General features: G+C 37.2%; 1 protein-coding gene across 1 annotated transcript; it reads right to left on the bottom strand.

Annotated features, from left to right (window-relative positions):
- Window positions 1-5,975: 5,975 nt before the first annotated feature.
- On the bottom strand, window positions 5,976-7,891 carry LOC110889630 (probable WRKY transcription factor 11). Its single transcript, XM_022137191.2, has 3 exons — window positions 7,008-7,891; window positions 6,798-6,923; window positions 5,976-6,262 (listed from the first exon to the last, which is right to left on the bottom strand). The coding sequence occupies exons 1-3, from the start codon at window positions 7,637-7,639 to the stop codon at window positions 6,103-6,105; spliced, it is 918 nt and encodes a 305-aa protein (XP_021992883.1). The 5' UTR covers window positions 7,640-7,891; the 3' UTR covers window positions 5,976-6,102.
- Between the last annotated feature and the right edge of the window lie 19,925 nt (window positions 7,892-27,816).

The raw sequence follows: 27,816 nt of genomic DNA, 5'->3' as shown, positions 1-27,816 counted from the left end.
CCTACCCTGAGGAGCTTTCTGGTCTCTTCACAAGCTGCTCTTCTCTTTTCCGGTTCCATACTACGTTTCTTTTGCTTTACGGGTCTCATCCAATTGTGGGTGTTGAGTCGGTGTTTTAGGATATCCCACTCCTCCATCTCCTGTATTTTAGGATCTTCCCCCCACTTTCTAACTTTTTTGATTTCTTTCCCGCCACACAGAACCAGCTGGGTCTGACCCTGACCCCTTATTGGGTTCGTATCACAAACCAAGGCTATAACATTGTGCATCATATTTGGTAAGGTTAATAAAAGTATCCTTGTAACATAAGAAGTTGCCATATTAAATGGTAGTTTAAAAAATCCCCAAGTAAAAGAAATTATCAGCAAATCCTTAATCAACATAACTTGAATGTAAGTATGAGGAAATAAGAAAATCATGTCAATTAATGATGTGAATTCAAACCAATGCACAATCTAGATGTGAATCAATCATGTGAATGATGAAGATATGAGTAAAACAATATCATTATTAGAAGATTCCACATAATCCAAGAAAGTATTAAAACATCACTAGTTTAAAAAGGTCAAACTCATACAAAAACCGAAAAAGGATGATGATTGATTGATGATCCAACCATGGATCAATGGTAAAAGCACACCATCTCAAATAATCATAATCAACTCAAAGAAAGTTATCTCTATCCAAGCTAGACAAAACCTAACTTAACAGTAGACATGTGATTGATGTATCGTGTAATCGTGAATTGTTTTGAATGCCTTATCTTCTCAAAGAAAGTTTGGTGAGCTCCAAGCTATAAAAGGCCGACAAGTTTACAGTCGATTGTGAATTCACTGTGAAAATCTTATCAACTTGAACAAGTTTTATCAAATCTAATCAAGTCTTGTAAACTCTAACTAGTTAAAAGTAGAACTTGACACACATGACACACGCCAGATACACCGTTTAACTGTGGAACGAGCGTCTCATGTCCAGATAAAACTTTTTCATTAAATCTTGTTTGTCCAAATCACCATCATGCAAGCACATATATAAGTCTTTAGAACAAACATTACAAAGTTGTCTTACTTTACAATTTAAGCAATCATGTCACCTACACCAGGTGTATCCTGTTGTATGCTAAATTTCTAGATCTCTATCTCTCTATATACGTACATAGATACGTATAGAGAGAGATAGAGTAAAAAGAGATGTGAAAATAAGATTTAGGGACGTAAGAACAGTGAAATCCAATCATAAATCATGCCTAGGTGATAATTTGAACTTTGAATACTATATTATAGAAATATCAAGAAAAGAAGTGTCAACCAAAGGGGTGTCATTTTTTCAAACGAATGGTGCTCTTTACCATACTTGACTGATTGATATTTTATAAAGTGCAATGATGGAGTGGGACTTTTAATTATAAAACAAAGACACTTTAGTTTTATACTTACTATATTAAAGAGTGTGGCGATTTTACTTAAAAAAACAATTACATTTCAGTACTTTAATCTTTTACCTTTTTTTTTTAAATTCCATTATTATAATTACTTATAAGTTATTTTGTTTTTCTTTCATAACTTATAGTTATAATTGTTGGAATTAAACTGAGCACACATGAACAAACAAACAGAAAAAACAATAAAAAAAGAGAAATTTTACGTGATTCGGTCACGGTATGCAACCTTAAGCAACTAAGCTTTTCTTATTATTAAGATGAATGGCAAATGTTTCTCACATGATCACGAGCCTATGTGTAAAACCGATAAAAAATAATTAATCACACGTTGCGACAGACCTATCAAACGGGAAAAATAGACGCGCTGCAACGGACATGTCAAACAGAGGAAAAATAGATGAAAAAACGTTGAACCCCACACGCACGTTGCGACGTGTTAACTTGGAAATTTAGAACGACACGTTAAACGGAGAACTTATGAAAGATGAAAAGTGTATAAGAAACTAAAGTTGAAAGTAAAAAAAGTGTTGAGATTAAATTGCGAAAGATGAACAGCTTTGAGTTGAAAGTAAAAAAAATTAAAGAGGTTAAATTGCAAAAGATGAAAACTTTTGAATTAGAAGTGAAAAATCAAATTAATCAAATGGGTTAAAATACCAAAGATTGAAACTTTAGACTTAAATTGCTAAAGATTGAAACTTTAGAGTTAAAAATGAAATCAGTTTCAGATCATGAAAAACAAAAGAGATAAATAGATTTAGTTAAATTGATGTTTAATATTATTATTATTATTATTTAATAAAAGAGATAAATTTATTAAAAGAGATAAATAAAAAAATAAAAGTGAGAAATTAATAGAGAATAACACGTGTCCAAAAAAGATTTTTGTATATTAGTATAGAAAGATAATGAATTACAAAATACAGAAAATATATATTTACATACTACAATTAATCCATATATAAATTAGCAAGTTTTTTGTGCATCATGACTTGTACCTCATGCTTGGGGACTTTTTCAAAAAAAAAAAAAAAACTTGATTTTTCACTTTCAACCTTAAAGTTTTTTCTTTTACATTTTAACCCATTTGAAATATTTTACTTTTAACTCAAACTTTTTCATTTTTTGTAATTTAACACAACGCTTTATCATTTACAAGTTTGGTCCCCCATACTTTTTATCTTTCGCAAGTTTTTCGTTCTAAATTTTGCGAGTTAACATGTCGTAGCGTGCATGTGAGCTTAAACGTTTTTGCTCTATTTTTTTCGTATTTGACAGACCCGTCGCAACGCGTCCATTTTTTCCCTTTTGAAAATTTCCCCGCAACGGGCGGGTCCTAGATCGAATACGTTATTATTTTGTACGTTTTACGTTTCTGGTTAATTTCTTCGCATTAAGACACTGTAACGGGTGTGCGTGGTTCAACGATTTTAGTCTCCTTTTCGTTCAGTGTAATTTTTACCATTTTATCTATTTTATTTTTACGATGTTGAGAGTCGATGTCGTTGTGGCATTGGTGCTACTTGGCACGGTTTTACGAACGTTTTTAAGCTATTAATTTTTTTACTAATATTTTGTTTCGAATAGCCCTATACTTCCTTTACTTAAAAACTATTTTTTACGTGCATATTTTATGTACGGGTATGTATAAATATGATTTGTTCTACATTCCGACGTAAACTTTTTTTTATAGAGGAGCCAGGTCAAATATAATACGTTTTCGTTTAAAGAAAACATTTTTACGTGCATATTTTTATGTACGTTTTGGTATAAATTCAAGTTGTTCTACGTTTCGACATAACTTTTTTGGGAAAAGTATTCAGGTCAAATATAATATGTTTTCGTGTTTATTTTATGTATGTTTCGTAAAGTTTTTTTTCGAGCCGAGTGGAGTCAAATTATGGTTTCTTTTTCTCCCCTTTTTCCGAAAGCTCTAATTAATCCCTTTCGATTACACGTGCATGTTTTCCTTCATACCCGTTACGTTTTCTATGTATGAGTTGGGTCACATATAATACGTTATGATTGTTCGATATGAATTCCATTTACTTTATGTTTGATCCAATCACAATGCTTATACAGGTTACACTGAGTTCAACTAGATACGCCGAAATGTGTGTTTTCAGGCTAATGCATCATATAACGTTTGGACTAATCAATTCAATGTTTACGATGTACCCGCGCTGCAACGCGGGCGGATCTTAACCCTAGTTAAGATTAATTTTTTAGTCAATAAGTTAACTAATCTGGGTTTGTCCAAAAACCCTAATATATCAACAATAATATATGATGCATTATACAATTCCAAGTGATCGATACATTCTTTGTATAAAGTAGGAGTGCGCAAAAAGCTCGTGGCTCGGAGCTCGTTTGAAGCTTGCTCGGATTTAGCTCAGAAAAAACTCGTTTGGTATCACTCGGTTTGAAACTGAGCCGAGCCGGCTCGGTTAGAAAGTGACCCTAGCTTGGCTTGGCTCCGCTCATACGACCGGGATTGGCTAGGTTTAACTCACTTAGTAGCTTGGCTCGGCTTAGATCGAATTATTTTACTTATAATATATTTTGTATATATATACGTTATAATATATTACAAAAAAATGATTACTATTTACATGTAATTTGGAGTGTATTTTGATATCTATGACATATTAGAAGATTCATTACCATGCTAATCAACTAATATTGTATTTCGCTGAAAACTAAAACTTATATTGTGTCGATTAGGGATGAGCATGGTACCCGTTCGGTACCGGTACCGGTATCGAAATACGGGGAAAATTGTTACCGGTACCAAATATATCGGTTCGGTACTGGTACCGGTATATACCGGTGTTTTACCTATAAGTACTGGTACCGTACCGGTACCGAAAAACGGAAATGGGAACCGGTACCGGTATCGAATATACCCGGTACGGTTCGTTATCGGTATCCGGTACCAAATGCTCATCTCTAGTGTCGATGAACTTGATTTTGGCTTGCAAAGTATTAGATTGAACTTATTTTGTATATGTTCTTTTTTGAACTATTTAATAATATTTTAGACTACTAAATTTAGAGAGTTATGTATTAATTTTCTTTTTAGAATCGAGCCAAAGCAAGCCGAGTCGAGGCATATTAGTTTAAAACCAAGCCGACCCCTAGCTTAGTTTTTCAGCTCGGTTTCAAATCCAAGCCGAGCCAGTCGGTTTATAATCGAGCCGAGCCCGAGCTTGCCCAGACCCGACTCGGCTCGTGAACAACCCTAGTATAATGTGTGACTTGTTTAATTCCAAAACCATTTTCTTTCGTTAAACCAACATTTGGGTGAAGGGATGAATATGAGCTTTAATCCCGAGTTCGAACCTGATGGGGGGCGAGGGTTTACAGATTTCACTCGGTTCCCGGGCATCAGTGGATACGGTCTCATAACGGTCGAGGAGTCGACCTTAAACATAGTCCCGAGCAGGGTGAATTTACACGTAAGATACTTTGTCGTTAAAAAAAGCAGCGCATATACGGATTTTATTATTAAATTTGAAATTTTAAATAAAAATCACGAAATGTACGTGACATACACTCCCCATCCACCTCCCTCCAAATTTCAACTTCTATTTTTGTCAACTACAATCTAGGGGTGTTCAGAATTCGTTTCGAATTCGAAATTCATTTAAATTCGATTCGATTATCAAGAATTTGTTTCAATTAAAAGAATTCGAATTCGATTCAATTCGAGTCAAGTAAATTGAACACGAATTTATAATTTCAAATTCGATTCGAAATTCGAATAAAAATTATACATTTTTATTTATTATTTTTTTATATAATGTATATATAACTTTTATTAAGCTATACTATAAATTATTTTCAATTTTTTTTTCAAGTATTAAAATTACCCATTACCAAACCCACTACATGGCCCATAACTAAAACCTAAGTAACAAATCTATCAATAGATTTATAACCCTAAAAATATTAACTTGTAATGTGGAGTGGTTATTCCCGACTGCTCGTTTTGAATTTTAGACTTATGGTACTTTATTTGGAACTTTTTAATGTGATATCGTGTTTTATAGCTGCTTTAAAATTCATGTTTCATTTTGATAGTTTTTTACATGTTTTTAAAGAATCTGAATTAAATCGAATTTATTCGAATTCGATTCGAATTCGAATTTTTAATCGAATACGAATCGAATTTGATAAGTTTTAATCGAATTCGAATTCGAATCGAATACGAATTTAAGGGAAAATAAAGATTATTCGAATAATTCGAAAATTCGATGAACACCCCTACTACAACCCACTCCCTCTTTTTATCATTAATTTCCTCATCTGGCCATCTCTACACAACATAATTATGTACCTTTTAATTATATTTACTTGAAAAAAATAGTTACTTAAAATCAAAATCTTAAGTCAAAAATGAATAGCTGTAAGTCTGTAACACAGCATTTAAAATTAAATTAACTAATCAATAAAACACAATCGAAACCCAAGATATGGAATTTTTTACCTAATGTGCTACCATATTAATTTGCATGGGAATTCAAACAACTCCTAACTAATAATTAAAATTAAAATTATGATTAATTACGGTGGGTGATCATGGATTCATGGTTTTTAATCTAATTAGAAAAAGAAAATAGATTGATGTTTGTTGAGAATAATAATAATAATGATAATAATTAAGATGATTCTAAGATGATCCCAGAAGTTTCTGCAGCAGAAACTGCATGATTATGGTCTCCTTCGTAGGTCACGATCAACATGCTTGGATCATCCAATGCTCTCTCTACATGCTTCCGAGCTGGACATCCTCTCACAGTGCTGCACTTGTAGTATCCTCTGTGAACAAATTCCACAAATTAGAGATGGATTCACGCCAATTGCTTATGTTTTTCTATGTTTTAAGGTTTGAATTCTGTTTACTTATATCTTTTAGAGTAATATGCTAAAATTGTCCCCGAGCATAGGTTACTTTTGTCACTTCAGTCTAAAAATAAAACCTTGGGGGTATCTAGGTTCTTAAGGTTTCATTTTTGTTGTCATTTCCATTCAATTGGTAAACTAGGTTAGAAATTTTTGTCCTTTTCCTCGTTTAAATGAAAGGTATAATCGTCATTTTATGCCTAAACTCCATCATTTTATGAAGAAAACGACAAAAAGGGTATAAATTTATAACCCAGTTTGTTAATTGGATGGATATGACAACAAAAATAAAACGCTAAGGACTTAAATACAAAAATTTTCATTTTTGAACCGAAAAGAGTGACATAACTGTTTTAGCATTTTACTCAAATTTTTTATTATTCGAACTATGTTACACAAATTTATCGTGTATATTTTCCTTTTTCTGTCCTTAATTCCCTAGTAATTTTACCTTGGATGTGGAGATCCTTTAATCGGTTTCTGCCCGTACTTCCGCCACGAGTAATCATCCGGCGGAATATCCGCTAGCTTCGGGCTAATGGCCTTAACCCTAATCACCCTCTTCATCCTCAGCTTCCTGCAGTTACATCAACTCAACTTTGAGACGAATTCTCATCACGAAACAAATTGTTAACAAAACAAAAGTTGTTTGACTTTTTACCTTCGTTTAGAACATTGACAACGACTAGAAGAACCACCACCGCTACACTTCCCAGAACCACCATTCTCCGACGAACCACACTTCCGTTTCAAACACGACGCCGAACACAACGGCGGTTTACCGTCGGAATCACCGGTGGTCAACGAGGATACAAACGAGCTGGCTCGAGAAAAACTAATCGTTTTAGTCAAAGAATCTTTCCTCTGAAACAAAGCCGGCTGATTCCCGGTGGCCGGAGCCACCGTAGACGACGGCGGAGGAGGAGGAACAAATGGCACCTGTTGTATAGGTGTTGGAGAATACACTTTAGTCTCACCCTCCGAAACGACATCGTTTTGCTCCTTCTTTATGTTACAATAATTTTGATAACCGGTTTGGTTAACAGGGCCACGTCGGAAGCGTGCATGGCCCGTGAGTTCCCGGTTGGGCCGGCCCAACAAGGAAATGACTTTTTTGAACTTTGCAACAGCAGCATCAGCTACAGCTTTATAATCAGGTTGTTGTTGAGATTGAGATTGAGAGAGCAAACGGATGAGTTTTTGGACGCTTTCGAGGCCGGAAGCAGCTTGTTGAACGGCGTCGTTTTCATCGGAGATGGTGGTTTTGAAGCCCGTGATAAGATCTACGGCCATGGTGAATTAGACCATGAAGATGAAGATGAAGGTGAAGAAGAAGAAGGTGGTTGTTGGTGATAAGAAGAAGCGGTCAAAGTGATGGGATTGACGAGGTAAATAGGGTGAGAATGAGGAAGGTGACAGGCATGTTGTTTTAGCATTCTGATTAGTCAAAAGTAGGTTTGAGTAAGATCCAACCACGTTAGTCCACCCCGTTTTATTTTTATTTTCATAAGTTTTGTTAATCTTTGGTTTTTTTATTTTTGATTTCCGACTTGTTGATATCTTAAAATCGTGAATATGAAGCTAAAAGATCTAGGTAACTTTTATGTATTATTGTTCAATTGGTATACGATAGATATAACGATAACAAACTCTCATTAATATTTTACATCTAACACTTTATATTTACGTATAGTTGGAGTGAGATGACATCAGACGCTCAGACCAGAGCAAAAACAATAAATAAAATGGAACGGAAAGAACGTGCAACAACAAAGTAAGCAAAGACCTATAGAATTTAAACAATAAAACAAACTATGTGAGTAGAAAGCAGTGGTGGCTTATCTAAATAGTGGTAGAGGCAAGATATACAACATGGATATGGTGACACAGAAATGACTATAAAGGTAGAAGCTACAACTGTGATGATGGTTCTAAGGCCACAAAGGCGATGAAAAATGGCACGACTATCGGGTTATAGTGACAGGAGTTGCGATAGTTATGATCTTTGGGTAAAGGGTCTAATCCTAATCTAGTCATGAATAATACCCAAGTAAATACCCTCCTCTATTGAGGGAAACAATTAGTGGCAGAGCCACATGTAAGAACAGGGGGAGCCCCTTCAAAAAAAAAAAAAAAGGTTTTTAGTGTATTTTGTAGGTAAAAATCTCAATCGCCGTCCTTAAAAGTTTAGTTAAACCCCCCGATTACCCTCCAATATAATAAATCATGGATCCGTTATTGGAAACAATGACTTTTATCAATACTTTATCTGTTATGATTTTTAACATAGGCTGATAGGCACACAATCTACCATGATAAGGTATTCTCTTAAGAGAGTCTCACATAATTGCATTCTCGATTTTTTTAGAAAGCAAGGACATACACCACACTGATACAAGTTTGTCTACGATGGGAATTGAGCGCACAACCTATTGGTTGTTAGGCCACCTCGATAATGCTATGTCAAAGACATGTTGGTTATGATTTCATTTTGACTTAGAGAAGTAAATTGGAACTCTGATGATGCATTCACTCCCGAAAAATTCTTTCTGATGATGTGTTCACTCCCGAAAACTTCTTTCTTCTTTTTAATGTGTGGAATAGGCTTTTAGTTTTGATAATCAATAATGAAGAAATGGCTTTACTCAAAACATCTTGATCAAGCCGATATATAGTTCCATCAATATCTAAGTAAGTTATAAAAATTATTGTAATATAATTTAAGATTATAAACAGAAGCAATTAAAAAATATATTAACCTTTATCAAATAGCGCTATGAATTTGTTCTAGAATCTATGATTACGAAGCATGTTTTACTTCAAATGGTTTCCTGAAAAAGCGAAGATTAATTTGTAATAATAGAATGTGAACAACCAACTTTATACAACTAAAACCAAGGTTAAACATAATCACAACAACCAAGACAAAGATAAATTAACTGAATCACCCACTTAAGTTGAACATGAATTATAGATTTACTAGAAATTAAAATGAAATTGCTAAACTAATCCCTAAACCGATCGTGTTTTAGTTGCTTTCAATATAAAAATATCGATGGTTGAAAATATAATATGTATAGTAACTATATTTAGTATATGTATCTCAATATTCAAGTTTTAGTTGTTATCAAAATATATGTAGTATGTATCTCAGTTTTCAAGTTTTAGTTATCAAAATAAACATTAAAGGCGGTTAAGGCTTAGAAGAAAAAAAAATATAATGTAATGCTCGGTTGTCCTCGTATCCCTAACAATGAATACAAATTAGCGAAGATAATCATCTAAATATTAATAAAAGACTACAAATAATACCACATGGCATTCTCTCCTTCAACCATATGAATTTTATTTATATTTATTTAATTAAAATATTTCTTTTACTACTAATAACTAATATATATATATATATAAATATCACATATCTTTATCTTTATCCTTATCTTTATTTTAATATTAATAAATCCAATTAATAATATTATAAATATCTAAATCTAATATCTAATAAATTATTAATATCCTTTGTTTTAGACCCTTTGTTTTTTACTTATTAATAATATTACCCAAAACTTTTATACTTTTGCAATTTAGACCCTTTGTTTTTTTACTTATTAATCTAAAGCTTTTCATCTTTTCCAATTTAACCACAACTCTTTTTAATTTTCAATTTTTTTCCACCATACTTTTCATCATTCCCAAGCTTTTCGTTTCGTTCTAAATTTTGTGAGTTGACGCACCGCAACGTGCGTGTGGGGTTCAACATTTTTCGTATATTTTTCCCGTTTGGCCCGTCAAAACACATCTATTTTTCTCCGTTTGACACGTTCGTCGCAACGCACGGATCCTGGATTAACTTAGTTATTTTTTCTATGTTTTATGTTTCGATTTAATTTCTCGACAATGAGCGTGCGTAATTCAAAGATTTTACGTCTGCTTTTCGCTCGGCTTTATTTTTTTCAGTTTTTATTTATTTTGTTTTTACGAGTTTTCCGGTGTTGGTGATCGCTGATAATGGTATAGCATTGATACTACTTGACACAGTTTTACGACAACCGCTGCAACGCAGGGGCTTAATACTAGTTTATTATATTTAATTTGTGTTGTTGTAATAGTTTCTATTGTTCGATGTATCTTTATGAGAAATTATTTTTATTTAATTTATGTGTTGTAATAGTTTCTATTTTCTGATGCATCTTTATGATATATTTATTTACGAAGTATCACGTTGTAGTATCGTTTGATGCATCTTTAAGATATATTTATTTACGAAGTATCACGTTGTTATAGTTTCTATTGTTTGATGTATCTTTATTATATTGTATATTTAGTGTGAGAATCAAATAGAAAGTTTATTTTGACTAAAAATGATAGAAAGTAATAGAATTATGACATGTGGCAAAATTTAAAATAAATAGTAAGGGTATTTTAGTCAATCCTATCATTTCTTTTTCCTTCTTCTCCCCAGTAACTTCAGAACCCACCATTTTCAAAACCCACCATATTCAACCTTTTCTTCACTTACTATCTCAATAATCACTACATTATAGTGCGATTTTCGTCGTCAATCAATGATTCAAACACCCGATCAACGTGTTCTTTATCTTTTTTTTTGAAGAACACCCAGTTTAATTTCATTCAAAATCTCGTTTTTTTCCGTGATTTTGAAGATAATCACTCGATCCATTCGATTCGATCGCTGATAAGTGTTTCTATCATTCAATTTTCATCAATTGTTGAAGAAATCGGCTTCGATCCATGTAAGAAATTCTTTAATATCATTTTTATGATCTGGGTTTTTGATTTAGTCATTGCGTTTTACGATCTTGGCGGAGGTCCGGGGGCAGCGCCCCTGGTAGCAGGGTCCAAGGGGCTGAGCCACTGACTGGGTGCATCAGAAAAATTAATTTTCCAGAAATTGGCTCATTTCGAAGACAGTAATTCGTAGACAATTCAGACAATTTTTTATTTGCTACTCTCTGGTTCAGACAGTTCACAGACAGTTTTATGTGTCCATTGCGTTTTAAAAATAAGAGAGTTTTATGTGTTTTCTGGCCATTGCGTTTTAGAAAAAACACATTTTAAAGTGTTTTTAGTCATTGCGTTTTAGGTAAAACACATTTTTGAAGTGTTTTTAGTCATTGCGTTTTAGGTAGAACACATTTTTAGGTGTTTTCAGTCCAATGCGCTTTAGAGAGAACACTTTCTTTTATTTTTTTAGGCCATTGTGTTTTAGAAATGAGAGATTTTTAAATGTTTTATGGTCATTGCGTTTTATAAATAAGACATTTCTTTGTGTTTTTTGTGCATTGCGTTTTAAGTAAAACACTTTTTTATGTGTTTTCAGTCCACTGCGTCTTAGAAAACAAACATTTTAAGTGTTTTCTGGCCATTGCTTTTTAGGAATAAGACATTTGTTTGTGTTTTTTATGCATTGCGTTTCAGGTAAAACACATTTTTATGTGTTTTCAGTCCATTGCGTTTTAGAAATTATACTTTCTTTTGTGTTTTTAGGCTAATTGCGTTTTAGAAATAAGACATTTGTTTGTGTTTTCTAGCCATTGCGTTTTACAAATAAGACATTTCTGTGTTTTTGGTGCATTGCGTTTTAGAAAAATGTCATTTTTTAGGGTTTTTTTCCATTGCGTTTTACGTAACTGGGTTTTTTCCATTACGTTTTACGCAACTGGGTTTTCAATTTTTTTTTTCGAAAATATAGCAATAGTATACTCGTTTTAAAGATAAAAAAACGCTCGTTTTTTAGTGCAATTTTTATAAAAAATAATAATGTCGTATGAAAGAGTTATTAACCTTTAAAAAACGGGGGGAATTGGAGGAGAGAGAAACTATTGTCTTGGATTGACTAGAATGCCCCTAAACAAACCCACGCGCCTCTTTTCTTCCTTTCAATTTCCCTCATTTAATCTTAGCCCTTGATTAATTAAATGGATGGTCAACATTACGTTCTAGCCTTCTTAGCCAAATAAACTTCTTATTATATCCTAACCCTGTATATTTATTTACGAAGTATCACAACTCAAACAAACAATTGCGTATACAATTTTATCCATATTTTGTATTTTGTTAACGTCCATAACGAGGGTCGGCCTGGGTGGGCGAGGCGCACCCCCGGCCGAGACCCAATTATTTTGAGGGCTTAATTTTTTTTTAAAACGTGAAACCAAAAAATGTATTGGACGCTCTCTATAAAAGAAAAAACTAATCTTACAATTTAATGGGCCAAAACAATTTTATTTTGTAATATTGGATTTTAATAATCCCAACTATTCGCCGTTGGCTGCCAACAGTCCTAACATAAAAAATAACCAATTGCAGTTCCAAATATTGACATATTCGCCACCATTGGACCCTGACTAACAGAACCCTAACGCTGTTTCCGGTCGTCGGAAAACCGTTTTTGCCCAGAAAAAGGTTTATAAAGGTCCGGTCTAAGGATACAAAGAGGTTTGGGACGAAAATGTTGAGTTTTCCAGCTAAAAAATTGAGCTTTCCGGCCACAAAGAAGTTTTCCGGCGAAAAAGAAGTTTTCCGGTGACTTAAATAATTGGGGTTGTTACTAGAAAAAGGTTCCTAAAGATCCGTAATAAGGTTACAAGAGGTTTGGGACGAAAATGTTGAGTTTTCAGGTCAAATATGAATTTTCCAGCCAAAAACGGTTTTCCAGCGACCAGAGACTAACGAGGTTAGGGTTCTGTTAGTCAGGGTCCATTGGTGGCCAATATGTCAATAGTTGGGACTGCCAGTGGTTATTTTTGAAGTTAAGACTGTTGGTCGACAACGGCGAATAGTTGGGATTATTAAAATCCAATATTCCTTTTTTTCAATATCTAAAATCTTATAATATATTGGGCTTATTAGTTTTATTTTGAATTTTTTATTCAAACAAAGCAACTTACATCAATATCGTAGGTAAGCGAGCAACAAGCTGCGCCGCTACCCCTTTCTGGATAGCAAACCCTAGCCTATCTAATGTCGAGCCCTAATTTGGGTGTATTATTGAATGTTGATTGTTTGAGTGGGTTTTATATTATTTTGAATGTTGAGCCCTAAATTGGTTGTTTTGTTGATTGTTAGACTTAAAAATTAGAATTGAGTAATTGTTAATTGTTAGACCGGAATTAAGTAATTCTTAGTTATTAGATATTTATATAGAATTGAGCAATACGGTGGAGACCAGGTGGAGGTGGAGGACGGTGGAAGAGAGGTGTGAGAGTCGTCGGAGGAGGAGAGGCGGTGTACGGCGGGGAAGAGTGGACCGGGGAAGTGAGGAGTGGTGGAATCGGCGATGGTGATTGTTCTTGAATCGGAGAAGAGGATGGCGTTCAGGTGGCGCAATGTTAGGGTTCCGATTTGTTTCCGGTGAGTCTCCTTTGTAGCGATCAATACAAACACACATAAACTTGCATCAGATTTAAAAAAAAGTTACTTATTGCACCCAGAATTAACATAAGGGTTGGCATACCATATGAGATGTTCTGTGTTCATATTCATTGTTTCTCTTTATCATCGTGTGAATCTTTCTTCATGTGCTTTATTTTCATTCACTCTCTTAAATTATTGTGAATTTTGAAATCGGATGATTACTGCTTGACGTGTGCGCGACTACACATATTTTTATAATGAAATTACACACGATTTGGTTTTAAATTTATAAAAGTGATTTATACTTCAACATTAAAACACACACGAAAGAGCCAGTGTACCCCGTCATATATTTAGTAAAGCATCGGTAAGAACCAAGTATCGATCCAAGGAAATGGGCGGAGGAATAATACTAGACCTTTGTCATTAAACTACCGGTAAAAAGATAAGTTGTTTGATTTTAATTAAACTAAAGTAAGCATAAACAAATACATATAAAAACATAATAGATTTCAAATATGAAAATAGATAAGAAGCCTTGCTTAATATACAACCAAAGCATGCCAACTAAGTCGGTTTTGGCACTAGAAGCATTTGATCAATTCTTCATTTTCAAGACAATTAGTATCCATTTCGGGAATCCTAACATGACAATCATTCGGAAAGCTAAAACGATAAACACACTTTAACCACCTAAAATTGTTCTTTAACGTGCAATTGATAAATGTCTATGAAAATCTCTTAAAAATAAGTTAGTCATCCGTTAGGAGTTTTCTAACCTCACTTAATCAAGGAAAGTGACACCGATAAACACAATGCAACCACCGAGACAAGCATAAACTAGATTAAATAACAACCGAGTTCATTTTACAAATCTTGCACATAAATTCACCAAGATAGCAATTTTGGCCTAAACTACTAACTAAGCTAACAAATCATGGCAAGAATTCATAACAACACCATTTAACTCGTTAAGGTCCTTACGTGACGGCAAGCTTTCTTGATTAACAATAATTACATTTTATTAAATCACTAACCATTTCTAGTATCATGGTGCACACATTTTAACCAAGCTAAACTAGTTAACCAAGTTTAAAGTTTACTAATATATGATTAATTAAGTTTCATTTGTCAACTATCTTAACTACCAAATACCAATCATCCAACACAATTACTTATAATCAAGAAATCAATATCAATAACAAGGTTGCAAACTAATCATCAAAGATTAACACAGAAAATACTTCCAAGTGTCATTACAAACAAAGATTAACATACTAATGGTTATAATTGTTATGGGTCATTTTCTGAGTATACATATCCTGACTAATATCCCGCTTTTAATTGTTTATTTATGACCAGGATGCTGGACGAGGATATTGCTAACATCCCGGGCGATATCCTGAGGTTGAATAAATTAAACACGTGCAGGTTAATGGCTACAAGCTACTAACGGTCATCAGGACTTCTTCTCCTTAAGACTCGGGCGAATTTGTTATGAGGAAGCCGTTGAAGCCGAAAGACTTGGTCCTCAACGTTCAAGTGGGAATATTCGCTGGATCCCGGGAGTTTAGGATAGTTTGTTATATTATCTTTACTATAAATAGATGAGGGCGGATCAGTTTAACACACACTCTTTCACCAACACTTCCGTACACTTTTGCTCTCTAGCTGCTAGCAACCATTTCACACAAACACTTGTATTCAAATTTCATTGTAACACTTAGTTGATCCGCACCGCATCCTGCACTGTATCCTGATATTTGAAGCAATAGAAGAACAAGGCAGCTGCGATTGTCAGCTCCCGAGGTTTTATGCCGGCGATCTAGATTGATCAAGGGCTTTCCTCGTACATCTCGTGTCATTTACTTTACTTTCTGCTCATTGTTTGATCGATAATACAGCTCAATATCCTGAGCCGTATCCTGAATACTGTTTTTATAAACAACTTAAAAAGCACATTTTCAACAACACTTTCTAGCACACTACCTCACTTAACTAATTTGATCATTAAATTGCTTAGGTAATTTTTGACCAAAACAATTTGGCGCCCACCGTGGGGCGAGTGGTGCTCTCTTTATTAAAAATCTTTATCAAATCGCTAATCAGTTTTCTGTTTTCAAAACTTTTTGCCACATTGTCCATAATGGCCTCAAGATCAAACTTGAGTTCCTCTACTGTGTCTGCTACGACTTCTGCTACTACTGGTCCAGTGCTTCCACCACCTCCTCCAAGGATGCAATCTTCTTCGCAATCTCAAGACATTATCCCTACCTGAACCGTTCAGGGATCTGCTCCGATTTTGGCTTCTAATGATGAAATTCTAACCTTATTTGGAAGTGTGCAGGAACAAATGAGGCAGCAACAGGAAACAAACCAGATGCTGTTAAGGGAGATACAACTCCTGAAGTCCGGCTCGAGCAGACCCGCTGAGGATACCGTCACTCCATTACAGCCCAGAGCTTTGAACTTTAGTTCAGCCGTGTATACTGAGGATAATAGGGGGAATGTTGTGCCCAGCCTTCCTCGGAATCCTACTCCTGAAATACCCTCCTCGGTTAGAATGTCAACCGTGAGGAGCTCAGGATATGCTTCGGGATATGGGCAGAATCCTCCGATTGGTAACGTGTCTAATAATAATAACGCTATCGCCGCTAACAGTGTTGGATCTTTGCAGGATACAACTGTAACATCAGAATTATCCAGGGAGCTTCAGAAGTTAAAGGATATGATATCCAGTGTACCTGGGGTGGTGCAGCCAATCCCTGAAGTATCCCAGGATAGCCACAGGATATCTCGGTTCGTACATCCTATATGTGATGCTGAAATCCCAAAAAGATTTCAAACTCCAAACATGAAGCTTTACGATGGAACCACGGATCCTGAAGAGCATATTGCCCAGTATAGGGAAAGAATGGAGATCAACCCTATCCCCCCGGATCTCAAGGAAGCTTGCCTGTGCAAGGGTTTCGGTTCTACTCTGACAGGATCAGCCTTAAAATGGCTGTTAAATGTTCCTCCGCATTCGATTACATCATTTGCCCACTTAGTGAATTTATTTAATAGCCAATTTTCTTGCAGTCGGAGTTTTGAAAAACTAACCAGTGATCTTTACAGGATAACTCAAGGACCTCAGGAATCCTTGAGGGATTATGTGAACAAATTCAGTCGAGAATCCTTGGATATCCCACATCTTGATGTTGCAACAGCTGTGCAAGCCTTTAAGATGGGGTTGCAAAAGGACTCTCAGTTCTATCAGGATCTTGTAATGAATCCCTGCAGGAATCTTGACGAAGCTCGTAACAGGGCTCTGAGATATATTCGATTGGAGGATGACAAGAAAATGCAAGAAAGGATGAATGCATCCTCAACATACGAATCGACTAACAGGAAATCGGAATCCTCATATAAGCCATATCGCTCCAAGCCATATGGCAGAAATGATAACAAGAGAGTGAATGCTGTTGAAGACGAGGATCCTGAAGAATATCCTGAATTATCTGAATATTGTTTTTCTGTTAATATGCCTGAACTAATGTATGCTATGCAGGGTCTGGGAGATAAAGCCAGGTGGCCTCGGAAGAATCAACAAAAAGCTGATTGGAAGGATAAATCCAAATGGTGTGCCTTCCATGAGGATTTCGGACATATTACTGAGGACTGCATTACCCTGAGGAAAGAAATAAGTTACCTACTGAGCAAAGGATATCTGAAGGACTTGCTGGGAAGAAAGAAAAATAAAGGCCAGGATCCCGAGAAGGATCCTGAACGAGCAGCATCACCCCCAGCAGATGCCAAGATAATTAACTTTATTTCGGGAGGATCCGATATTTGTGGGACTTCGTATTCAGCGGCAAAGAGACATGCAAAAGAAGCTAAGGCTGAGAGGGGAGACAAACCTATCAAGATGACTATCCTCACAACTGACAAAATGATCACATTTGACGCTGATGACAGGGATACTGTCCAGGATCCTCACCATGATGCTCTGGTAATAACGTTATATGTGGCTAACCATTTTGTACGCAGGATACTGGTTGATAACGGCAGTTCCGTCAACATAATCCAACTGGAGACTCTGAAGAGAATGAATGTATCTCCGATGGATATCACTTCGAAGTCTACTGTGCTCGTTGGTTTCAGTGGAGAAGCTAGGAACACAGTGGGAGAGATAAAGCTGCCCGTATATGTCGAAGGAGTCAACAAGATGCAACGTTTCTGTGTGATGGATTCTCTGTCCTGCTATAACATCATCCTCGGAAGACCGTGGATTCATGATATGAAGGCCGTTCCATCAACATATCACCAATGCATTAAGATTCCTACCCCTTGGGGAGTTGTCAAAATCGATAGTGATCAGCAAGAAGCGAAAGAATGTTACTCATCCTCAATGAAATCCTCGGCCAAACCGGGCCCAGGATATCGTGGAGACTTCGGAGCAGGATGTGAAAAGAGTAATCCTGGACCAGGATAATCCTGATATCTCTGTGCTCGTAGGAACCAATATCCCTCAGGATATTGAAGAACAATTAACTAACTTTCTGAAATGCAGGATGTCTACATTCGCATGGAAGCATGAGGATATGACAGGTATATCAAAAGACATTATTACTCACAAGCTTGGAATTGACAGGTCATACAAGCCTATACAACAAAAGAGAAGGAAATTCGCCCCTGAACGGAATGCAATTATCCAAGAGGAAGTTGAAAGATTATTGAAGTCTAGAATGATTAGAGAAGTCAAATTCCCTAGATGGCTAGCAAATGTGGTAGTGGTTCAAAAGAAGAATGGGAAGTGGAGAGTCTCTGTAGACTACACAGACCTGAACAAAGCTTGTCCAAAAGACCCATTCCCTCTGCCTCATATAGACTCGATGGTGGACGCCACTGCCGGCCACGAAATGTTAACCTTGATGGATGCATCCTCAGGATTCCAGCAGATTCAAATGGAACCTTCAGACCAGGAGGATACTGCTTTCATGACACCAACAGGTATTTACTGTTATACTGCTATGCCTTTTGGTTTAAAAAATGCAGGTGCGACGTACCAGAGATTGGTGAACATGATGTTCAAAGACAAACTGGGGGACACCATGGAAGTGTATATCGATGATATGGTGGTGAAATCTAAAAAGGCCAAGGATCACCTCCAGGATATCAAGGGAGCATTTGATATCCTGGATCAATACAACATGAAGCTGAATCCTGCTAAGTGCCATTTCGGAGTGGGGGCAGGAAAGTTTCTTGGATACATGGTGACAAAAAGAGGGATAGAGGCAAGCCCGGAGCAGATTAAAGCTATCCTGGATATAAAGTCTCCCTCAAATATGAAGGATGTTCAACGGTTAACAGGACGAGTGGCAGCCTTAAATAGATTTATTTCAAGATCCTCGGAAAAGTGTAAAGAATTCTATGATATCCTGAAAAAGAATAAAAAATTTGAATGGGGTGAGAAGCATGAAGCAGCCCTGCAGGATTTGAAGCAGTATCTCTCAACCGCACCTCTATTGATGAAGCCTGAGGATGGTGAACCGTTATCCCTGTATCTTGCAGTATCAGGGAATGCAGTAAGTGCAGTACTAGTAAAGGACCACGAAGGTCAGCAATATCCTGTTTATTATGTTAGCAAAAGTTTGTTAAATGCTGAAACTAGATATTCTCACCTAGAAAAGCTAATACTGGCTCTAGTAATGGCATCAACGAAGCTTAGACATTATTTTGAAACACATAGGATTCATGTTAAAACTAATTATCCTGTTAAGAATGTGCTTAGGAAACCGGAGATGTCAGGTAGAATGGCTAAGTGGTCGGTAAAATTAAGTGCCTATGATTTAATATATGAACCTAGAAACGCAATAAAGTCTCAGGCTCTAGCAGACTTTGTGGCTGATTTCAGTAGTGATATTCAAAATGAAGTAGACCTAGAAGTGCAACAACTAGGAGAGAACTTAGAATCTTGGACACTATATACTGATGGTGCATCTAATGTAAGGGGTGTAGGTTTAGGTATACTACTAAAATCGCCACAGGGGGACATAATACCCCAGGCTGTTAGATGTGAATTCCCTGCTACTAACAATGAGGCAGAATATGAAGCTTTAATTGCAGGATTAGAATTGGCTAAGAATATGAATATCAAGAATTTGCAAGTATATGTTGATTCCTTGTTAATTACTAATCATTTTAATGGATCCTATGCAGTCAAGGGTGAGAAACTAATTGAATACCTCGGTATTCTTAAAAAATTAGCAGGATATTTCGATACTTTTACACTTGAACAGGTACCAAGAGAGGATAACGCCGAAGCAGACGCGTTGGCAAACTTGGGATCATCAATCAGGATACCAGAAGGGATCCTGATACCGATATTACATATCCTGTATCCTGCAACGGATCCTCAGCATAAGGAAGTAGCGAGTATTCAAGATCCTGGAGTGGTGTACCCTGAAGAGGATCCTAAATCTTGGACAACTCCAATTATGAGATATCTCAAGGAAGGACATATCCCCGAAGATGAAAATCCTAAGGCATTTAGGATGAAGGTATCACGATTCACTATTATAAATAATATTTTATATAAGAAATCTCTTGCAGGACCATACTTGAGATGCTTGGAGGATACTGAAGCCAAAGAAGTACTTCGGGATATACATGAAGGGGATTGTGGTAACCATACTGGGGGCAGGTCATTATTTTCGAAAGCATTAAGGACAGGATATTATTGGCCAACAATGAGAAAAGATGCTGCAGAGTATGCTCGAAGATGTGATGCGTGCCAAAGACATAGTAACATATTGCATCAGCCCGCTGAACCGTTATATCCTGTTGTTTCCCCTTGGCCATTTATGAAGTGGGGGATGGATATAGTAGGAAAATTACCAAAGGCCCCGGGAGGAAAAGTCTTTATGCTAGCAATGACGGATTATTTCTCTAAATGGGTTGAAGCTGAAGCCTTTGTCCAAGTTAGAGACCAAGAAGTAGTGTCCTTCATAAAAAGGAATATCCTGACCAGGTTTGGGGTGCCAACTGAAATCATTTGTGATAATGGGTCCCAGTTTATAAGCAAGAGGACCACTGATTTCTGCAAGAGTTGGGGGATCAAAATGATAACATCCACTCCAGTACATCCTCAAGCAAATGGGCAGGCAGAATCCTCAAACAAGATAATTGTCAACAATTTGAAAAAGAGACTTGGGGCTAAGAAGGGAAGATGGGCAGAAGAATTACCATTTGTCCTATGGGCTGACAGAACAACTGTGAAGAATGCTACTGGGCAAACTCCATTTTCCTTAGTATTTGGAGCAGAGGCAGTAATCCCGACAGAAATGACAATGCCCACTGTAAGATCTACCCTAGGTGATCCTGAGCGGAATCCTGAAGCCTTATGTCAAGATTTAGACACAATAGATGAAAAAAGAGATGCGGCAAGGCTAAGGATGGCAGCATATCAACAGAGAATATCCAGGGCATATAACAAGAACATTAGGACCAGAAGGTTTAAGGTTGGAGATTGGGTGCTAAGAAAGGCTTTTCAGAATACTACTAATCCTGCCGATGGCAAGCTAGCCCCAAAATGGGAAGGACCATACGAGGTTGAATCAGAAGCAGGAAAAGGAGCATACAGACTCAAGAATATGGAGGGGGATATGCTACCAAGGTCCTGGAATGCTATACATCTCAAGCTCTATTTCAAGTGAGTTTAGAATTTAATTTCTAACTCAGGATGGTATGAATTCTACCTTTTTTAATTATGTTTGGTTTAATTTATTCTTTGTAACCCAATACTGACTTAAGCATCGGAGGGGTGTTAGCCAAGCTAACACCCACCTTAGTTTACAATTGTTTTGCAAGATATGTTTCAGGATGTAGCTCCAGGATATGTGCTCAGGATAACTCAAAAGATTAGAGGATTGGCCCCCTCTCTCACGTTTAAGGGATACTGATCCCTTCACAGGTTTAAAGGTATTCACCTTTCTTCCGAATTGGGTTTAAACACCCCGCCTGGAGCGCAAGTTATTCAGGGATAGTTCAAGGTGGCGGGACCAGTCCATGTAAAAGTGGCTGACAATTTCGTCACTATTGGCTATATCCTGAATCCTAAAGGTATATGAGGATTGATCACCCTCTCTCACGAAAGGGTATTTTCATACTCTCTAAGGTTTAAAGGTTTTCACCTTTCTAAGTCTTGGAGTTTATACACTCCCGCCTGTTGCGCATGAAAATTTGGGATTTTCCCCAGGATATAAGGATTTCATCTCCAGTACACCTTTGGGTTTTGCCCTTGGACATAAAAATTGCCTAAATAATGGAAACTGACATTCAGAAGATTTCTAAAGTATTTGAAGGCATTGTACACAGGGGACATTCCCATTAAGGTGGTGGTGCAAAAGCTAAAAAGATAGGATTTGGAACTAATGCACTAAGTACCTTGCACAGGGGATGTCTTTATGGGAAGAATGGCAAAGGGATTGAAGTTTGGTAATAGGTTTATATCCTATTTCTGGTATGATCTTTCCTTGGTAGACGTCGCTTAAGTTTTTTAGTGACATTATGTTTTATAAAAAGGGCAAGTATCCTGATATATTCTCAAAGTCTTTTTCAGAATATTTGATTAAGATGTTTGAAACTAGTGTTAGTCTGGAACTTTGATTATTTAAAACTAGTTTGGGAAAGATAAATTGTTTATCGAAAAATTTCTATAAAGTTGAAGGGATGTTTGGAAGTTCTATCTAGTAAAAAGTTTTTGCAGTATATCGCTGAGAATACTGATCAGGATATTTTATAAGATAACAGTTTGAAATTTTTTGCAAAGCTAAGGGTTACACTAAGTAATGAAAAGTAACGGAAAATAAGTCAAAAAGGTAGTTATATTATTAACAGGTCAAAAGTTGTGCTTTTGGTTTCACCTCAAACCGAGGCCCATCCACCAAAAGCACAATAAGTTCTTAACTAGATTTACTTAACAGATTGAAGGTTTCGTCTCAAACCAAGACCCATCCGCCTTCAACTGTTATATTGTTCGAAATAAACTATACTAGCTGATAACCAAGGGCTTCGTCCTGAAACTCAGGATCCCTCAACCTTTGGTCATCATATTGTCTAAGTGCAGGAAATGTAAATTGTTCAAAAGCAGGAAAAGTAAATTGTTCGGACGATCACAACCATCAAATTTAAAAAGTGGGCTCCGGCCTAGGCATAAACATCCATCATCGCCCACTTCGCTGCTTTCAAGGGGCAGCACCCTCTTCAACCATCGCTTTGTCAGCACCTGCACCGGCATCACCATCGGGATTCTTCTCAGCATCACCACCAGCCTCGGCCGTCGCATCCGTCGTCTTGGGAGGATCACCACCAGCATGCTTTGCGGGACGTTCAACAGGGGTGCCTTTGAGATCCGCTAGTTTCGTTTCCCAAGCCTTGACATTCCAGGAAGGGCATTCAAAGCCCAAGGCCTCGGCTTCATAGGCCATCCTTAGCCTGGCTTGGAGAAGGGAAACAACAACGGATCCTTTAAGGCCATCCCGGTAAGAGGTCATATCCTGCTGGTATTGAAGATAAGCAGTATCCAGCTTGGCTTGGGCGTCCTCATTGGCCTTGTGTATAGCGGCTTGGTGCTCCTGGGTCATTGCCTTGAATTTATCTTCATAATGCTTAGACTTGGCAGCGGCAATCATCCCTTGATCGGCGATGGTTTCTTCAGCTTTCTTGAGCTTGATCTCCAACATCTTGTTAAGCCCACACGCATCCTCATAAAGGAACATGAGACGTTCCAGACCCTACAACCAAAAGTACAGGTATCAACATATGTATAAAATATCCAGGATAATAATTAACATACATGTGCAGGATACCAGATGAGGATTTTTACCTGATTGAGGAATGAAGTCATAAACCCACTGGCTTCGTTGAATCCATAATTTTCATATGGAAAGGCCTCAGAGATAGCAGGGGAATCTGTTTCTTTCCTCTTCCGAGCACTGGAAGCACGGGTCCTGGTGGTTGGAGGAGGCTTGGGAGTGGTAACGGCTTTCGAGCTGCTGGGTCTGGAAGACGTGGGAGCCTTAGGGCTTGGTTCTTTCTTTACCGGGATGGGAGCAGAGTAGCTATCCAATTCGTCGAGATCGAAGACCTCTGGAGCTTTGACTGGGGCTGCGTAAAAGGGAAAAACGTTTAACTCTTGAATATTCATAAGTTATTTGTTTCATATGTACTAATGTGTTTACCAGACATGTCGGAGCTGGATCTTTGGCTTGAACTTGCAAATGACTGAGAAAAAGTTCTCTCGCTTTCTGGGAGTTGATAAATGCTTTTGATTCTTGAATCTGATTCAGCGCTTGGAGGTGCTAGGTCTTTGAAATTTGCTGCACAAGAAATAAAGATGTCAGTTCAGGATATAACTTTAGGATACGGTTGGGGATATTCCTAAAACCCTAAATCCTACCAGAAGTTAACCACTTCACTGGAAGATCAAAACCTCCAGTGATGGAATCCCTTTTTACAAAAAAGAACTTTCGTTGCCATTTTTCCTCATTCTTTGTGGCTTTAAGAACGAGAGGGTTTTTGGAGATTGAGAAAAGAAGAAAACGACTGTTTCCATGAGAACGAAGACGGTAAGCCATCGGGAGGTCTTCAATACAGAGGTTGGGGATAAGTCGGGATCTGATCTGATCCAGAGTCACCAGCACGCGCCAAACCATGGGCATGGTTTGGGCATAACTGAGACCAGTGAGTTCGAAGAAACGGGAGATAAAAGCCGGAAAAGGGTACCGGAGTCCGATGGAGAAAGGGTAGGCCAAGAAGCACACCCATTCGTTGGAAGAAAAGTCCGATCGGACTTCTCTGTCGAAGGGGCGGATAACTGTACCAACAGGGGAAGCACCGGAAGCTTGCAAGGCAGCAATGTCAGCGTTGTCGAAGGAGCACACCTCTTTCTCGGGTTCTTTTAGAAGGTTTTGGGCTTCGAAGGTTGGGATCAAGTCGCCTGTGTGGGATCTAGTTCCGCTAGCCATAAGGGATTTCCGTGGAAAAGAAAGAAACGGAGAAGAAGGAGAGAAAGGAATTTACCTGAAGATTCCGGTGGAGATGATGGTTTGTCAAATGAAAAGAGAGAAGGTATAGGGGCTAAATGGATAGCCATCGAGTAAAAAACGCGTGGGAAGTTGCACATTGTCACTTCATATGTCCAATCGTATTAACTGCCTCGATTCACGAGATAAGCTTTAAAATATATCCGTTGGATTGGTATACCAACCGATATATTTTGGGGACAATTGTTATGGGTCATTTTCTGAGTATACATATCCTGACTAATATCCCGCTTTTAATTGTTTATTTATGACCAGGATGCTGGACGAGGATATTGCTAACATCCCGGGCGATATCCTGAGGTTGAGTAAATTAAACACGTGCAGGTTAATGGTTACAAGCTACTAACGGTCATCAGGACTTCTTCTCCTTAAGACTCGGGCGAATTTGTTATGAGGAAGCCGTTGAAGCCGAAAGACTTGGTCCTCAACATTCAAGTGGGAATATTCGCTGGATCCCGGGAGTTTAGGATAGTTTGTTATATTATCTTTACTATAAATAGATGAGGGCGGATCAGTTTAACACACACTCTTTCACCAACACTTCCGTACACTTTTGCTCTCTAGCTGCTAGCAACCATTTCACACTAACACTTGTATTCAAATTTCATTGTAACACTTAGTTGATCCGCACCGCATCCTGCACTGTATCCTGATATTTGAAGCAATAGAAGAACAAGGCAGCTGCGATTGTCAGCTCCCGAGGTTTTATGCCGGCGATCTAGATTGATCAAGGGCTTTCCTCGTACATCTCGTGTCATTTACTTTACTTTCTGCTCATTGTTTGATCGATAATACAGCTCAATATCCTGAGCCGTATCCTGAATACTGTTTTTATAAACAACTTAACAAGCACATTTTCAACAACACTTTCTAGCACACTACCTCACTTAACTAATTTGATCATTAAATTGCTTGGGTAATTTTTGACCAAAACAATAATCAAGCAAGGGATTGTTGTGTTTTTGCCCAAAGACTACAATAATACATAAACATTAATCTAAATGCTTGAAAGATTAACAAAATTCTGGAAAGATTAGAAAACCAAACCATAAACAAGCACTAGACTAAGAATCTAGAAGATAAGAAGCTAATCGGCATAATGTGGCTTGAATCCGGGTGAAAGCTAACGCCTCCGGAGCCTGAAAATCGCCAGAATCGCTTCCAAAATGTCCAGAGTTACGAGCGGAATGTTTCTGCAAGTTTTTTTTATATTTTTTCGATCTCGCACGGTCGTGCACTTTATGGCACGACCGTTCACTTTTTGAATTATTGGAGTTACTGTTCTTTTATGACATCAGCAGAGTTGACTGGTCTTCGATCTCGCACGATCGTTCCTTTGGACGCACGATCGTTCACTTTCGGGATCATGTTGCACGGACAACTGCACTGGTGGTGCAGTTCCGGGGTTTGGCTGGACATCGGATCCGCACGGGGTGCAACCAATCGCACGCCCGTTCATTACCAGGATATGCTTGCATGCCGGGTCGCACCCTCGTTCACTGCCGGGCTGGACTGCATTTGTCGGAGATGCACGGTCGTTCACTTGGTGGCACGACCGTTCCACTTGCCCAGGTCAGAATTTCAACAGAATGTTTGCAGCTTTGTCGTTTCGTCCGGAAAGTCCTCGTTTTCACTATCATCTTGTCTGGTATGCTGTTTTAGGCCTGTAAACAAAAGTATACATGATTAAGTATCCGAATGACGGTTTTACGGCCGAAAACGCATAAAAAGGGGATAAAATGGGGGACTAAAATATGTGTAAATTAGCGAATATCAAATCTCCCCACACTTGAACCTTGCTTGTCCTCAAGCAAGCTAAACTAAAATGCAATAAAAGATGGAATCAAATAATAACGATAATTTACACACTATTTATTGAAACAACTACAAACGGTTAGCCGGTCTTTCGAAAGACAACATCAAATGAATCAAACCAAACAAGCATATGCAAATATATGGCGATAACCAAAAAGCCGTGTCTCACTTTCAATTGACTTGACATGCTAATCTTCACACAACTCACAATGTTCACACACACTCGGTTTTATTTGTGAAACATACATAAAATGTGTATGTGCAAACACTCAATGCCTTGTCAATGAAATGTGCAATATCATAAACTTGTCATAAGATCTCGTCTCCACCAACTAACATGCGAAAAAGTGCAAATCAAGAGGTCTTTACGGGTTTTAACGTTAGGCTTGGGCGAAGGGTATGGAAATGGATATTTAAAGTGGCGAAATGGTTAAAACTCGGTAGTAGCGTTTAACTAGCAATAAACAATACAACTATACATACAAATGCCTTAAAAAGGCGACTTTTGTGAAATCGAGCTCATCAACGACATTTTAACATTTTAGCATTCAAAATTGCTTGATTTTTGTCTATTTCACCCTATTTTAGGCTGTTTTATTTTCTGTTTTTTTTACAAACTAATGGATTTATACAATGAATAATAAACTATAACAAACGCTAGTTAAACGATTATTTTGACCGAGTTTCAACACTTAAAGGTTTAAAACATAAAAAGGCTAAATTTGGCTAAGTGGGTGATTATGTTGGGTAAACAAAGGTAAACGGGAAGGCTCGACATGGTTAATCCTAAAGGTAATGTAAGGTTTACGGGAAACACAACACAAAGAACAAGGCTAACAACAAAGGGGTAATCTAAGGGCCTCTGTCATTTCTACACAATTCCGCAAGTTCATGGTCTTAACAAGCATACTAGTGACAAGTTCTAAATTACACATGATATCCGGCTCACTCCTATATCCGAAATGAATAAATATATAACAATTTCAAGGCTTAAATATGCTCACGTAACGGAAGGAATGGGTAAAAGTATGAAAATTATCATGCAAGTCTTTCTTTGTTTGTCACGCTTTTCGGTTTTCTTTTTCAAAATTTATTTTGCTTGTCGAGTTTTTATCAAATCCGAAGCTTTCTAAAACACAACCAACCGGTTTATTTATTAAAATATATACAAAATACAGATATTTTTGAATG

The sequence above is a fragment of the Helianthus annuus genome, chromosome 9, assembly GCF_002127325.2.
Source record: "Helianthus annuus cultivar XRQ/B chromosome 9, HanXRQr2.0-SUNRISE, whole genome shotgun sequence".
NCBI classification, from domain to species: domain Eukaryota; kingdom Viridiplantae; phylum Streptophyta; class Magnoliopsida; order Asterales; family Asteraceae; genus Helianthus; species Helianthus annuus.
The sequence above is the reverse complement of the archived record's forward strand: the minus strand, read 5'-3'. Positions and strand labels throughout refer to the sequence as shown.

Coding starts and splice junctions, on each gene's coding strand:
- LOC110889630 (XM_022137191.2), bottom strand. CDS start 7,639: ATGGCCGTAGATCTTATCACGGGCTTCAAAACCACCATCTCCGATGAA. Junction 6,924..7,007: donor TGTCAATGTTCTAAACGAAG/GTAAAAAGTCAA, acceptor ATGTAACTGCAG/GAAGCTGAGGATGAAGAGGG. Junction 6,263..6,797: donor AAAGGATCTCCACATCCAAG/GTAAAATTACTA, acceptor ATTTGTTCACAG/AGGATACTACAAGTGCAGCA.